Below are 15,109 nucleotides of genomic sequence, written 5' to 3' on the forward strand. Positions count from 1 at the left end.
AATAAGGTGACAGCTTCTTCTCTCTGAAGCGTGTCCCAGATTAAAGACATCAGATGCTGCAGAGGGCTTTGGTGAAACAATGAGACACTATTGCTTTCCTGTCACATATAATTTATAGCCCTCCATTTGCATCTGTTCTTCTCTGCCTCTAATTCCCAACTTTTTTTTTTTTATCCCCAAGTCCCAATCAATAGGGGCTCATCCGCACTGGCACCCCTGAATGTTTGTGCTAGAAAAAAAGTGTCGGATCTGGGAAGTCAGTATCCACACTCTACAAGCAATCTTCACTTGCTTCAGTGAGGAGGAGGATAGAGGGAAAGATTGAGATAGATAAAGAAGGAGAGATGGAGAGAGGGAGATTATTAAAGCTGAGGCTAGTTCGAGGCAGTGAAGCTCATCATTGAGGTGAATTGATGTGATTTCATGCTTTGTTTGCAAGATCATTCAGACCAAAGTGCAATGAAGACTTTCCCCCATATCACACCTTCGAGGTAGTGGGACTTTATCATATTTCTAAAGATGGGATCCCATTTGATTGAATCCACTCTCTCCGCGGTAACTCCCACTCAGCCTCGCACATCTACTCCATGATTGGTCCTAATACACCAAGATTGGTTATTTGTGACGGAATCAGTGCATCCATATAGGAAGGCCCTAAAACAACACTGGAGTATTACAAACTCAATGAGTTGCATCAGGCTATGTGAAAGCTTAAAGCTCAAAGTTATGCAAAAGCTTACCTTAAAGTGATCCAGCCAACCAACTGCATCTTTAACTCATCGTGTTCTTTTAACTGCCAATTTGTAGGATAATTCGAACCAAAGTTCAGCAGCCTTTCCATCCATCCTCTGATGGCACAGGAACGCCTCTCACCACAGCGGGACACACTATAGGTGAGAAAGCATATATTTTGCATATAAACATAAAAATCGTAATGACATCAATTACGCCTGTGACCTAATGTTAATTCATTCTCTTTTAAGGTGATCTTGAGAGCACTCCATATACGTTAACCTATTCCTGTGCTCTTTCAGTGCCCAGCACAGCCTCCCCACCTGTGTCAAGCGCTTCCAATGACCCTGTGGGGTCCTACTCTATTAATGGCATCCTAGGAATCCCTCGCTCTAACGGCGAAAAGAGAAAACGTGATGATGGTAAGAGACTGGATTTCTCTCCATTGCTTTTATTCCCCTTTCACTCCTTTTCTAGGCCTTTCTACAGCCCCCTGTAATTTCCAATTTGTGTGGGGAGATGAAGATGGCATTTTGATAGCACTGGACAAAGCATTTTGTAAAAGAAAAAAAGAGCGCTCTCAAGTGACTTGTTATATAGTAAAGCAGATTGGACTATTTCATTCAGCCGCTTGATACTATGGTGTTTGCATGGCTGTAGCACATTTTATTTGATGATACAGTAGCTCTGCACAAACAAGAATATGCCTACATGCTATCATTCGGTCTGAATTATGACAGCATAATGCTTAGGTAGTGCGTCAGGGATATGGCTTTATGCTTTTTGTAAATAATACAGGTCAACAAGGTTTTTGCCATTAGGAAATGGCAAAAAATGTGCTCAGAACAGACTGGAAATGCAGAAAATAATGCAAAAACTACCTGATGTGCAATTTATAATTGACATCTAAATACATATTCTGACATTTTAATTTCTCACAATATTCTGGCTTTGTATTTTTGCTTTTGAAGAACTGAAATGAGGCTGCCAACCTGCTCATGCCAACATTCTCTCTCCTTTTCTAAATGAGAGGGCACATACCGCCTAAGGCCTAATGGCTGATCGGTTCATCATACAATCGCCTTTTGAATGCTAGTGAATAAACATCCATGTGGCACCGGACCGAACGGGAACATAGAAAGTGCTGTAGTCAAAGGGAGGGAGGTTAAAGTGGTTGGAAATGATCTCTTAAAACATTTATCAAAGCAGGGCTACTTGCTTCTTTTATGTTTCCATCTCTTTAGTTCTCTGGAGTGGCAACCACTTGGATGGGAGGAAAATAGGATATTGTAAGTTCCGTTAGCCCACCTTCTCTTTGCTTGCTCAATCACAAGCCACTCGAGTCTGATCAAGTGCTCTGTGACAGTGTGTGTGTGTGTGTGTGTACATGTAGGGTTGTGTGTCGAGGGGAGGTGGATGAGACGGAGCGCACTGACGCTTAATGATATCTTTATGGAGAGAGCTCTGGATCATATATAAACACTGCAAGAAAGCGACTGTGGCAAATCACATTTGCTACAGCATGGCATGCTCTTACTGAGACCGTCGTGGGGCTTTTCCTGTCACTGTCATAGACCGTTTGTTCCTAAAAAGAGAGAAGGGACATAACATAAGCGAGAGGGGATTACCCAGCCAAACGGCAGTGGCGGTAGTTATTCCTAGTTTGATTAGAACTGACACGACATGAAGAGTGGATGAAAGGCTTGAGTGTAATTGCATCATAAAACACTAGGCGGGAAAACATGAGTTTACTTGCCCGCGCAATATCAAATTTAATAGCGCTTCAGCGAGGATAACCTTTCATTACAACGACTAGAGTAAATATTCCCATTGTTGCCAATGTGTTTCCCTCCTCTGGCATCGCACGACCTTATGCAGGTCTCTCAAGGTGTACCAAGACATTTGTAGGGCATATGTCATGCCATGTCCTTGATGAAGAGCTCATGTCTGGTAATTTGATACAGTGCCAAATGTCTAAAAAGCTTTGTGTTATTTAAACTTAGCCCTTATTTCACACCGAGACATCAGGGAGGCAGAGCGACAGCCAGTGTATGGTTTCAATTTCATAGCAGCCCAGCAGCCTTGGGCTACCTGAGCCTTATTTGGCTGGGCGCAGCCAATCTTCCCTTCATTAGATGATGACATAACAGAAATATGCTAATCCGATTTTAGGAAGAGCTGTGCAGATGCACTTTGAAACACGTAACATGTGAAACCAGCCAGTTCTGGGGAAAAAAGGTCAGTGTAATGAGTTAGCATTTGATTTAAAAGATGTAGGCTTCTGCAGTCTTTATACTTGATGATGCTAGTGCCCTTTAAAAAAAAAAAAGAGGTCCCTATTACAAGAGTGATATGGAGATAATGTAGTGTGACATGTGTTATGTACAGCAGGCCTTTGCAAGAGGAGCTTCAGGGACACAGGTGTCATAAGAGTCATTAATCTGTCATTTTCATGTGTTACTGCAAATTAAAAGTAGCTCGTTGCTTGCCGGCTATGGGTGACGTTCGGCGTGGTGCGGACCGTCGCAGAAAGGGAGAGACAAAGAGGGAGGTAGGGGTTGGGGGGAGCCTCCCAAGATTAGTTCTTTGGTGGCAATAGCAGCCCGCAAGTTGAACATAGTGACATTTAAGAGAATTTGCAATTCTGCAGAGAAAAGCTATTAATTCACAAATTAGCACTCACTTCCTCTATCATGGATGTGCAAGCTATTGAGGAGACAAAAGAAATAGCCTAAAGGGGAAGAGAGAGACACAGCCCTATCTGTGTAAAGATTGGTTTATATGTCTGCAAGCAGTGATACCAATTATGCCAGCACAGAGAATGTGCCTCAACCTTATTGCTGCCTTCACAGGCCCTTCAATCCATTGCCAGATTTATTTGTGTATCTCATTATGGAAAATAGAATGCCTCTCTTGCCAAATGCATTAATGGCAAAAGAGGGAAATTAAGCCTGTTTGGGATTTCTCATTTGTCAAAGTTAATACTTTGTTACAAAATGACACAAATGAATGAACGGAGTTAATTACTAGTACAGGCACGAGTCGTGTATTTCCATGCCATTTCGTTCTCACCTGTCCTTGCGTCGGCAGATAGTTAGCAGGTTGGTGTGACCCGGCTCTCTTTCATCTGTATGAAACCAAACATATCCTACATAGGGAGTGGGCGGATTGCAATAAATTGCGTGGAGAAACACAGACTGACGCTTGAATCAACTGTGGGAGCGTGCGTACACATGAAAGAATTGAAAGTGGGTTGATTTATAAGGCCTAGCGGCGTATTTATTTGACGTTAGTGCGATAAAGAGATTATATCCGTGTCATCGTGGTATAAGAACGCAAAGGTTTCTCTTATAGCTTGTTTGTTCATCTAAATGTATTGCTTTGAGAGTGAACGACAACACACTTCAAATCCCCATGCTAAAATAGTTTGGCCCACAGCTAGAATGCTTTAACCTGTGCTTCCATTTCATGGCTTGTGAGATTCTATTGTGTCAATATGGATTCTACTTTTAAAAAGAATAGAAATGAAATACATCCAAACCAAGAAATGGATTGGCCTCAGTCTAAATCGAATAAGAACATCCCACCGATCTCATCATGATGATGGGCTCTGTATGAAAGAGAAAGACCAGATTTGAGAAAGGCTGCAGAGCGTAACCGGCAGAGAAGAAGGTGCCGGGCTCCTTATCAAAGGACACAAAAGGTCTATGCCCCCGCTTGGCTGATACATCTGCATTCAAGCAGACCCGCCGCCCCTGCCTGGCCGATAGCTCAAATGTGAAAATCTGCAGCACGAAAACATCTAAGCACAGGCTTGTTCACTCGAAGAGGAATCGTGTCAGAGAAAAGTCAATTATGAACACTGATGCTGAGGATTAATGCGGCGCGCATTACGCAGATTTTAAAAGGAAAGAGAGCGAGAGCGAGGGAGATACACATTCATTAATCGCGTTCCAGAACGCTGCGTCACATGAGGCCGATGTGCTAAATGACGGACAGGGTGTGAGTACAGTAAAGAATGTGTGTTATAGGTGAGAGAAGAAACCCATGCTGACAGCGGTAGCCTGAGAAAAGAAAAAAAAGGAAAAGGAGAGAAAGCGCAGCTACTACTGGCAGCCTGCACACCGCTCAGCAACACTAAATTGAATTAATAAAGCTTTTAAACACGCTGTAACATAACAGGAAATTAACAGCCCCGGTTGTGCTGCTGCTGCTGCTGCTGCTGCCACCTCGCTCTTTCTCTCCCTCCATCTCTTTCTTGTTCTTTCTCCTATTGTCTCATCTTCTTCTGATTTAGTTATGTGCTGTGCAGCCTTGCCTCACCGTTGATTTCATAAATAGAAGTGCCAAACTTCTTTTCCTTTTTGCTTCTCCAGCATATATAATTCGTGCACACCCACACAAATTCCTAGTTTTTGAGCAAATATAAAAAGGTTACTTTTTCATTAGATAAAAAAAACAAACCAAAAAAAATTTTTTTTATAACATTTTGATGGAACACTCAACATCAGACTTAAAGGGAGAGTTAATCCAAAATTTGAATTCTATCATCATTTACATCATTTACCTAAAGTCAATAAGGTCCAAAACAACTATGGACCCCAGGTACTTTCATTGTATGAAGAAATTTAAACAATTCTTCAAATCATTTTTAACAGAAGAAAGTCTTATAGGTTTGGAACAATATGAGGGCTAGTAAATGATTTTAAAAGTTAAATTTTTGTGTAAACTACCCCAATAAGAGTGGATGTGTGATATCAGGTCAAGGGTCACAGGGGTCACAAGACCCTCATTTGCTTTTCAAAAAGCTCTCTCATCCAAGCCAGCCTTATCTGATGAGATGAAAGCAGGAAACTCAGCACTGTTCTCTTAAAAGAATGTCACACCTGCCCGGTCAACCCTAAACACACACTTCCTAAAACCTAATAAAAAAGTCAATTTCACAAATTTAGGACATTTCACTTTAATATTCAAAAGCACTTACATGTACAGACTTTGACTACGTACAGTCCATGTATTAAAATGACAAGTTCACCATGATAAGCCCTTGACTGTCTCTTGTTCTTAGTTTTATTTGAACTGGACCCTCCAGAGGAGGAAGCCCAGGGGAGGCCTGTTTTATGGACTCTGGTTATCTGATCTGACAAAGCTCTAGTCCCATAGCACCAGAGTGCTAATGCAGTGGGATGTCAAAACAAACACACTCAAGTGTTCCAATGAAATCAATATAGCATGAGCACTGATGTAAACAGGAGCCATATACATAGCCTAGACAACATCACTGCATTCACACTAAATCTCTGTTAAATGTTCCAAAAATTCCAGTGAGAAATGCTGAGCTAACCTTGCTCTAACCTAAATCTCCCCTAAATGTAACGTAACAGAGAGCAGCCCAGCTCCATTATAGACAGCTCCATCCCCTGTGTCAACTAGCGGCCCTGTGCGCTTTGGGCTTTTGAGTATGGGAAACATGCTGCACCCAAGCAAATGACAAACGCCGGCTTATTGATCGCAGTTTGCACTTAGACCAGCTGATACAAAGTAATTAATGACTCTATTTTCTTCTGTACCAAAGAGAACAATTGAGGTTTATACGGCAACAACACGCAGCCTTATAGAAGGCCCCCAAGGGAGCTGTCTATAAAAAATGTCTGTGCTCAGATATGGAATGACTCAGATAATGTGGAGAGAAAAAAACACAACAAAACAACCACAACTGGAATTAATAGGAAAAGAAAAAATGTCACCTCTCAGTGTAGCTTAAATACACACTCCCAACACACGTAATATCTCCCAGTCTCTTATCAGACCTCTCTGTGGATCTATTTCTCCTGAAAGTCAGTTCATCCTGTGGCCTCAGCCATTGATAAAAGGTCAAGCTGGCGGGTAGAATGGCAATAAAGCCCCTGAAATGGTACTATCAGTGGAACATGATTGATCAATTGAATTCCATACCACAGAAAAATGTGGGATTAAGTAGAGTATTATACGCACAATGAGTTGAGGCATGATGTTCATTTCAAGTTCATTTCGCCTCTCTCCTGCCACCAGATCAGGCAATCAATAGGGGCCTTGCATATCATATATCACTACGCTCTCACCGAGGAGAGAACATAATCTGCTGCAAATTTAGAATGACAGATTTGTAAGGGAGCAAAAAAGCCCCTCCACCACCAGAGACATGAGAGGCGGGAGGCTGTTGGCGCAACTGCCGCGTTTGCACGAACGTTTGTGGGATGTTTGCGGAAGGGCTTCTGGAAAAGCAAAATGAGGCGCTGTGGAAAGAAGGCTACCTGCTTCGGCAGGGTGATGAGGTCACGGTCTGAGGGGAAACTGTTCATTTGTTTATAGAGAGGGAGATGGAGGGAAATGCATAAGCTGGCAGTCAAGCTGTGTAATTGTATTCCAGCCAGGACTGGCCTCCCATTTTTCCAGGGAAAAGCAATCTGAAAGTGAAAGCAGCATTACATTCTAAAGGAAATTGTGCCTTTTAAATAATAGCTCTCCATTTTCCACCAGCCCACTGACGGGAAAGAGAACGAGGTGGCTCATGCTAAAACACATAGCGTTCCCAACAAGTATATGTTTGCTCTGAAGGTAATCCATCAATTACTGCAGGCCCATCAGATGATGACGGTGCTGATGCTGATCTGGGATGGGGGAGGTGTGGGTCTTTTCTCTCCCACTTTGCACCGTCCACATCTTTCCCTCTCTCTCTTTCTCTCCCAGCCTCATGTGCTCTATCTTTCCACAGCTATTAGGATCAGTTTGAGGCTAGCGCTGACTGAATTTGAGCTGATATACTCCAATCTTTCATCCAGTGGTGCTGAGAGGTGCACTCCAGCACTAGACGTAGCTGGTGTGTGGGGTGCGGGGAGGGAGGGATGGGGTGCCTGTCCTGGGGAGAAACGGGACCATAACGACTGGTACTAGCATGTGGCCTTGTCCCTCTCTCCTCTCATAGATGGTTCAGATGGCTCTGGCCCAAACAGTGATTCTCAGGGTAGTGTGGAGAGTTTACGGAAGCACCTGAGGGCCGATGCCTTCACTCAACAGCAGCTGGAGGCTCTGGATCGAGTGTTTGAGCGGCCGTCATACCCCGACGTCTTCCCTACGTCAGAACACATCAAGCCAGAGCAGGTTAGTAATATTGAGGCAAATGGACGAATACTAACAAACTAATACTTTTAACAAAAAATCTGGAGATTGTTGGACAGTCTGCAGTACTAATTTTAAAACGAAGTGTGAGCGGACAGCAGAGCTCATTAGAACCGACAGATGTTTATTTTTCTTAAGATGAACTAGTGAAATCAAGTCAGCGTACAATTTAATCCCAGACAAATGTTAACTGACGCATCTTGTCCAAGCATCACTAATATATGCATTAAATAATGTAAGGTGCATTAAAGCCAGATTAATTTAGTTTTTAATAATTGCACATAAAAATGAATCCAATGATACAAATATGAGTCTGAATTAAGTCGCATGAAAAATTATGCTGTGAAAAACAATAATAATAAAAAAAAAAAAACACCACCTTGTATATACAAGCTCTTATTTAAAGCTTTTGGCTTATTACAGGAGATAAGCTTTATTTACTTTCATTATACTATCAAACAACCAGTGACTATTAATTTTTCCCTTGAAACTCCAAGTAGAGGCCCATAAAGCAAAAGCAGTAGCCTAATTGAGTTCATTTTAATTTCTCTCCGATCGCGGAGAATTACACTGGTGATAAATCAGGGGGACAGCACTCACCCCTAGTAGAGGGCCTAATTTGCAGCTAATTACAAAACTGATTTCTACTGGAAGATCAATACCAAAACGAATTGGAAATGACTAAATGTGGGGGAAAAAACAGCCCTGGAACAGTCCAGAAAAATCACTTTTAATTTAATGTAATATTAATCAGACTACATTCCCATTTATTGGTCCGTTTTTGTGCCCTGTTTTTAACTCTTGAAAGAGCGGACCTATTAGCCATGTCTGGTGTGTGAGGCTGGGCATTAAAAAGCCATTTTGGAAATGCTAAACTCAATGGGGCTCACCCCTCCCACACTTCTGCCAGCCATTTGGTCATCCTTTTCAGATGGCTCTTCAGTTACCCCACGCCCAACTTGCCCCTATCTGCATGATAAAATAGCTGTTGTGCATCTGAGGCCAGACCAGATAGAGAGGAACATCCGCTACTGGCCAACTGAACATTTGTAGCAGACAATAAGAGTTTATCTGGAATAGAGACAGACAAGTCTGGGGTCACTGCATTTCCCATTGGGACACCGGCCCTATTGTGGTGCGCAGATGCACGAACACACACACACACACAGACGTATACAGACATATGTACGCTCGCACTTTAATACATGAGGAACAATGGTAGCCGGAAATCTATTCTCATTTGTTGCGTTAGTTACAAAGAAATCTATTTAAAGATAATCATAGTACCACAAATGCAGCTTAATCCAACATACAAATACAGAAAATATAAGCATCAATGTTTTAGCATTTCAGAATTATAATAGAAAGCTGTTTTAGGATTATGTTCGTGTCATCATTTTCTCATCCGAAAGAAAACAATCACAAATGGTCTCGAAACGAGGCCATGTTGGTAATCGAACAAAGCAGACCCGTCTATACCCTTGGCTGGTCAGGGGAATGACTGCAGTCAAGCACAAAGAGACAGCTGACACCCCTTCCTTTCAGTCTGTTCCAAATCCTACTCTCTGTCCCGCTCACATCCTTAATGTATGCACACACAGTTCACATTAACTCCACCAGAACCCACATGCACTGACTGGGGGAAATAAAAATAATGTGCAAGTTTAGTAGAACTGGATTTCAGGTGCCCATTTACAAAGCCACAGTAACTGAGCTGCCACTATATTAAAACCCTGGTGTAAAACATTTTCCTTAAATCATAAGAAATATCATAAAAAGAAGAGAAATAAAATAACATAGGACTGGCAGCTCAGAGGCAGAAAGCTTTCTAATTGGACACCTTAAAAGTGATGCTTGGAACCCAAGATATATCCACTTAAAGTGTCCCCCTCCCCTCATTGGCAGGCTAATGAATACACGCTACCAGCACTGAACCCTGGACTGGACGAAGTCAAGCCCAGTCTGTCAACCAGCGTCAGCTCAGATTTGGGCTCCAGCGTGTCACAGAGCTACCCGGTAGTGACAGGTAAGAGCGCTGGATCCACCATCCCGGCTGACTATTAGAATACTGGCAGGACGTTCATATTCTAGACTTTGTGACTGTTTTATGTGGGAAAGTGAGCGGACAGGTGAGAGTGGAATGTGACATGTTGATCTATAGTGGATGGATTAGTGCTGCCTGCTCTGAGAGGCCGTGTAAGAGAGGAACGATCAAAACAGACAGGTGCTGTTGCTTGCAAGAGCCAGCATTCAAAGTGATTATGGAGAATTGTTGGCCAGTGTCACTGTTCAAAAACTGATGAATTGTTTTACTATATCACCGTAGTAGTACCGAAATATTTTCTTCAGCTCAGAGCTCTCAGAAAGAAATATGGCGGTCTAAAATGGTTTAGCCTTTTAATGTTGCAGTGTTTTTTTTTTTTTTGTTCCTCATGGTATGCGGTTGTTAATGTCAGCCTGGCTAATTGAAATATTGTTTCATTGTTGCGGCTGTTATTACCTCAGAGAAGGTTAAGTTTACTGATAGCCAACTGTCGTGCTGAGATTAATACGCTGAGCTTTTAATAAAATTCACATAATTATGCAGGAGCCATCAAAGCCAATGAGTTCTGTGTGGGCGGAGGACAGGATGATTGAAAATTGCTGTGCCCCCTTCTCAAATGATAGCTGGATAATGTTATGTGAAAAGAAAGAGCTTTTTTCCCCCCTTGGTAATATGTGGGAGGTAGAGTTCCCTCCAGAAAGTTGGGCCTCTGGAGAAGAAAGGTGTGTTTTTGTCCTTTGTATGAAAGCAGTCTCGGTCTAGGGAGCACCCTCATGGCAGGTGGCCTTTCTTGCACCTGGGACGGGACACACCGGGGGTCTTAGTGCAGACCACCTCTTGCTTCTGGTAGAGATTTCCAAATGGTTGTTTAAGTTTTTATTGTTGTTAATAATTTCACAATGGTGTTGATTTATGCATGCATGATGAGAATACTTTCCCCTAAATTCAGCATTTTCTGAACAAAATAAAATACCGTTGTAATTATGTTCTAAATTTTTTTTTTTCAGAATGTCGAGGCTCAAATGTCTTATATATTAACTGTTCCATGTCATATTCTAAATGACTTTTGGCAGTAATAACTTCATTTATTAAAAAAAAAAAAAAAGCAGTTCAGAGATGCAATAGTGTAATGCTATGATGTACTCGCATGTGATAAACTGGAAATAAGAATAAGGACAGAGTTAAAGGAGGTGCTAAATTACCCTACGCATTTACACTGAGAGCCAATTCTGAATAAATTACTCCCTCTCATTGGAGAGAGCTGGAGATTATGCTCATTCCCAGCAATGTTTTCCTGAGCCAATTAAAATTCACGCTGCCATTGATCTTGTTGATTTTATGTCGTGCGATTTGCATAATCTATTAAAGATGAATGATTAATGAACTCTTCATTACAAAACAGAAATTGGAATTTTAAGGGGACTACAAGGCATAGGAGACGTGCTTTTTGTGTTAACTGTTTAGCCAATTAGTTTTAGGGGTTACTGCTCTCTCTGTACCTAAAGTCCTAAAGGAAAATGCATTTGAAAATAGCTTGTCTATTGGACCGAAATTTATGATGCCGGATGAAATCTAAGTAATTAATTGAAAAAAAAAACTTGCAGTAAAGTCCATTCCTTTAAATAATGGAACAGATGCATACTTTAAAATAAGATTTTTTTTTTTAGATAAATAAATAATATAAAATCCTAGAAAGTACAGTTAATAGAGTCATTGTAGGTTTAATCTGTTCTTCTGCTGTTTTAAAGGCCTTCAGACTTATCAGACGCAATACTTGCCCTTATGCGTCATGCACATTCCACACTTTTATGTATTAACTGTAGTAGAGGGAAAAAACAGTGGCATGATTTATTCAAACTGCAGTAAAAAGTCTGGATGCTGTCCAGATATGGCTAGCCTTTTAAAAAGGCCGTTTGCACATACCTTCACAATGAATGACTAGTGTGGATTCTTAAGCGCCGTCCCTGCCGAGCCGTATAATGGAAGTCTTCCTGGTGCCAGTAGGATGGTACCGTGTAAATAGGCACCCCTCCGATCCGCTGAAAACCTGAGCAGGTGCTGAAGGGATCCCCCTTGTTCCAAATCTCTTCGGAGAGATGGGAGGAGAGGAGAAGGGGGGAGAGGGAGGAAAAAATGAGCACCCAGGCCTGAAAGCAACAGAGCTCCATGTTTGAAAAAAAAGAAGAAAAAAAAACAAGCAAGACAAGTAAAAAAGAAAAGCAGCATACGCAGGCAGAGTGAAAGAAAAGACTGCTTTGTGTCGACTTATGCTGCTGATGAACTCCGGCTGAAATATATCCGCCAGAGAGCCATTTTTTAAGTGTGGCCCGCTTTTCTCCAGTGAGCAGCAAACAACACGCTGCCGGCTAGACTGAGGTATCTGATGTGTGGCCCAGTGACAAACTGCCTCTGTCTCGAGTCACCAGAAGCCCGGCAGGCCCTAGAGCCCAAATTAATGTTTATTTCACACTCACAATAGCACACTAACCTTTGAGCACACATTTGATAATGAATGACTTTAGGAACTTATATTGGGGATTCAAGCAATTTGGCCGTCCAAACATTATATTGCTTTAATTGATCAGGCTGAAGCAGTCTATTCCATTTTTCCTGTGACAAAATGTTGAGAATTGAGGTCAAAGATTGCAGTACTGTTACAAAACATTAAAGTGTCTGTGATTATAATTTTTTTTTCATCTCTAAGGCAAGTGACCTTGCTGGAGCTCTTGTTTTTTTTTAAAAAAAGGAAGTCATTCCTCTTTTTCTCTCTGCACCCATGTGAAACCGTGCATTCATGAAAGCGAGAGACAGACATGGAGAACTCTATACCTCTGGTTTGTGTTGAGATGTGATGCGCCTCCACATAGACCAGTGTTTATCTTCCATCTCGGTAATCAGGAGGTTGACAGCCTTCCCTTTTGCAGGTCTTGCTTGTTTCCAGGACAATAAGCAACACCACTTCTGATTAGTTTCAGAGTTCAGTGATCTTGAACACTGGGCTTCGGTCAGTGTAGCGGGCGCCCTTGTCTGCTTTACAGCGGCAAAGCAGAGGCCGTGAAAACACAAGGCCTAATTCCTCCGACAGCCTCTCTTCCTTTTCTCCTTTATTGGCCTCTATGTTTTTTTTTTTGTTTGTTTGTTTTAAGTTAGGCTTTATTGCAGTCATCTTCTTTGAAATACAGTCATCTAACTGCCTCGTTTCTGTATGTGTCTCTCAATTAAAAATCGCCATGTTTATCCTGCTCCTGCTGTATGAGGATTCGGCTGTTAGTCCCAGACTTGCTCAGGAAAGGAAATTCTGGCATTGATTTGTGTGGGAAAGAGGCCAGTTAAGTTGCCTGATTCCCTGGCATTAGGTCAGAACGGGTTGTCAGAATTGCGTCTGACAACAAGGAGGCCTTATCTTAATGAGAGACTCTCTGCACATAGCTCGGTTGTAAAACAACAATAGTTGGGAAACAGCTAATGAGGCTATCATGAAGCTGTGAGAGCCCTCCCCACAGACCATGCTAACAGCAGAGGATGTTAAAGAGGATGAGTGGAGAGAGAGATGAAGACAGAGCTCACATTGATTGCTCGAGCTGCAGTGGCAAACCCGCTAAGATGAAAAATGCCAAACATCATCAGCCAAATGATATTACGAGTGGCGATGCAAAGGGGCTGTGTCGCAGTTTGCAGGCTTTTTGTTTGGAGATGTCTTACCTCCAAGCCTTAGGGAAATTTCTCTGTATTTGAGCTTGATTGATCTGCAAGCCAAGCTGCTTTTTGCTGATGCTATTCTAGTGATATTGTTTCAAAGTGATTTACCTGTTTATATTTGCTCATTTTAGCTCATTTGATGGATAAATAATTTCAAGGGTTTGTATAAAAATGTAGCTTTATTTAGATTTAGATATAAATTTAAAGTTGATAGATGACTGTGAAAGTCTTTGTTATGGATCAAATTATATGTTGCTTTCCATTATGAGAAAAAACTAGATAGAAAAAAAATGAACCCAAAGATTTATCTGATCCGTTTATAAGAATTTTTTTTTTTCAGTTTTAATATATTCTCTTTATAAGTGTGAGTGAGCAGGGCCTTGCCAACACTAGCCAAGTGGGTAAAATCCAAGTATTATATAGCTGGCCTGTAACTTTCCAAAAAAAGTATGCATTTATGAAATTGCAAAGTACAGAAAACTGCAATATTACAGTGTGAGTGAATCAAATCTCCTAAAGATAAAATCAGTGACTACAGCATATAAACACTATAATATTCTTTTTAATTTATGGTGAAACTTTTAAATTTGTTGAGATATATTCCTGGCACCAAGCCATAAAAAGAAATCATATTCATGTTTTTGTGTGAGGGGATGCTTCCCTGAGAGATGCTGTGACTACTAATGTTTTCACGGCTGAAAATATACTTAAAAACAAAAATAAATAATTATTTTGTCATAGAAAGAAAAATAAATATATATAATTTTATCGAAATATTGCAAAATAAATTTTTATAATAAAAAATATAGCCAGCAAAAGTTATAAAGCATCTTTGATGTAATTATTTGTGGATCAGTGTTCGCACATAGAGCCCTCACATAGCACAGTAACATTTCCTGGCTTTCATGACCAAATCACCAAATCCCCTCATAAATCCAGAAATCTTATCTTCTGACCCTGTACCCCCTGATAAAACTCCAAAACACACCCAACAAATCAAAACAAGACCAAAACACCATGGCAGCTGTAACTTCACATAAATCCTTCTTTTCCTACTAAGCGCAATGTAGCATCACAACAACACCAAACACTGTCAGCCAAACTTCATTTTCCTTTTTCTTTTACTGCTTCCATTCAGTACTTCCATCTGTCATGATTCATCTTTGTTCTGTTTTTGTTAGTTTTTTTTTTTTTTTTTGCTGAGTGCGAGTGATTGTGCATTGTCTGATTGTGTGTGTGTGGCTTTTTTTCTTGTTTTTCTTCACCTGGCAGAGTCATATTCATCCTCCATGTACGTTAAGCAGGAGCCGCATGAGGCTTCCCTGGCTCCTTTCACCCCTTCCACTCTGGCAGTCTCGGGCCTAGCAGAACTGTTGCCCCTCCAGCCCAGCGTGTCAGTAGATGCCTCCACCCCCTGCTACGGTGCCTATGCCCATCATGCCACAAGCTACGGCCAGTATGCAAGCCATCCTATTA

The 15,109-nt window shown here is 41.4% G+C and overlaps 1 protein-coding gene across 23 annotated transcripts in view; it reads left to right on the top strand.

Annotated features, from left to right (window-relative positions):
- LOC109078948 (paired box protein Pax-2a-like) overlaps nucleotides 1-15,109 on the top strand; it is a 28,007-nt gene that overhangs the window by 5,839 nt on the left and 7,059 nt on the right. For 7 of the 23 annotated variants that reach the window (XM_042769059.1, XM_042769060.1, XM_042769062.1 and 4 more), the window contains 4 exons: nucleotides 808-893; nucleotides 1,035-1,154; nucleotides 7,697-7,872; nucleotides 9,796-9,916. In XM_042769059.1, the coding sequence (XP_042624993.1) occupies nucleotides 808-893; nucleotides 1,035-1,154; nucleotides 7,697-7,872; nucleotides 9,796-9,916 (503 nt within the window). Of the gene's footprint in view, nucleotides 1-807; nucleotides 894-983; nucleotides 1,155-1,976; nucleotides 2,022-7,696; nucleotides 7,873-9,795; nucleotides 9,917-15,109 lie in introns of all 23 variants that reach the window. The other 16 variants (XM_042769046.1, XM_042769048.1, XM_042769049.1 and 13 more) reach the window with 6 other exon arrangements.

The sequence above is a fragment of the Cyprinus carpio genome, chromosome A13, assembly GCF_018340385.1.
Source record: "Cyprinus carpio isolate SPL01 chromosome A13, ASM1834038v1, whole genome shotgun sequence".
NCBI classification, from domain to species: Eukaryota; Metazoa; Chordata; class Actinopteri; order Cypriniformes; family Cyprinidae; genus Cyprinus; species Cyprinus carpio.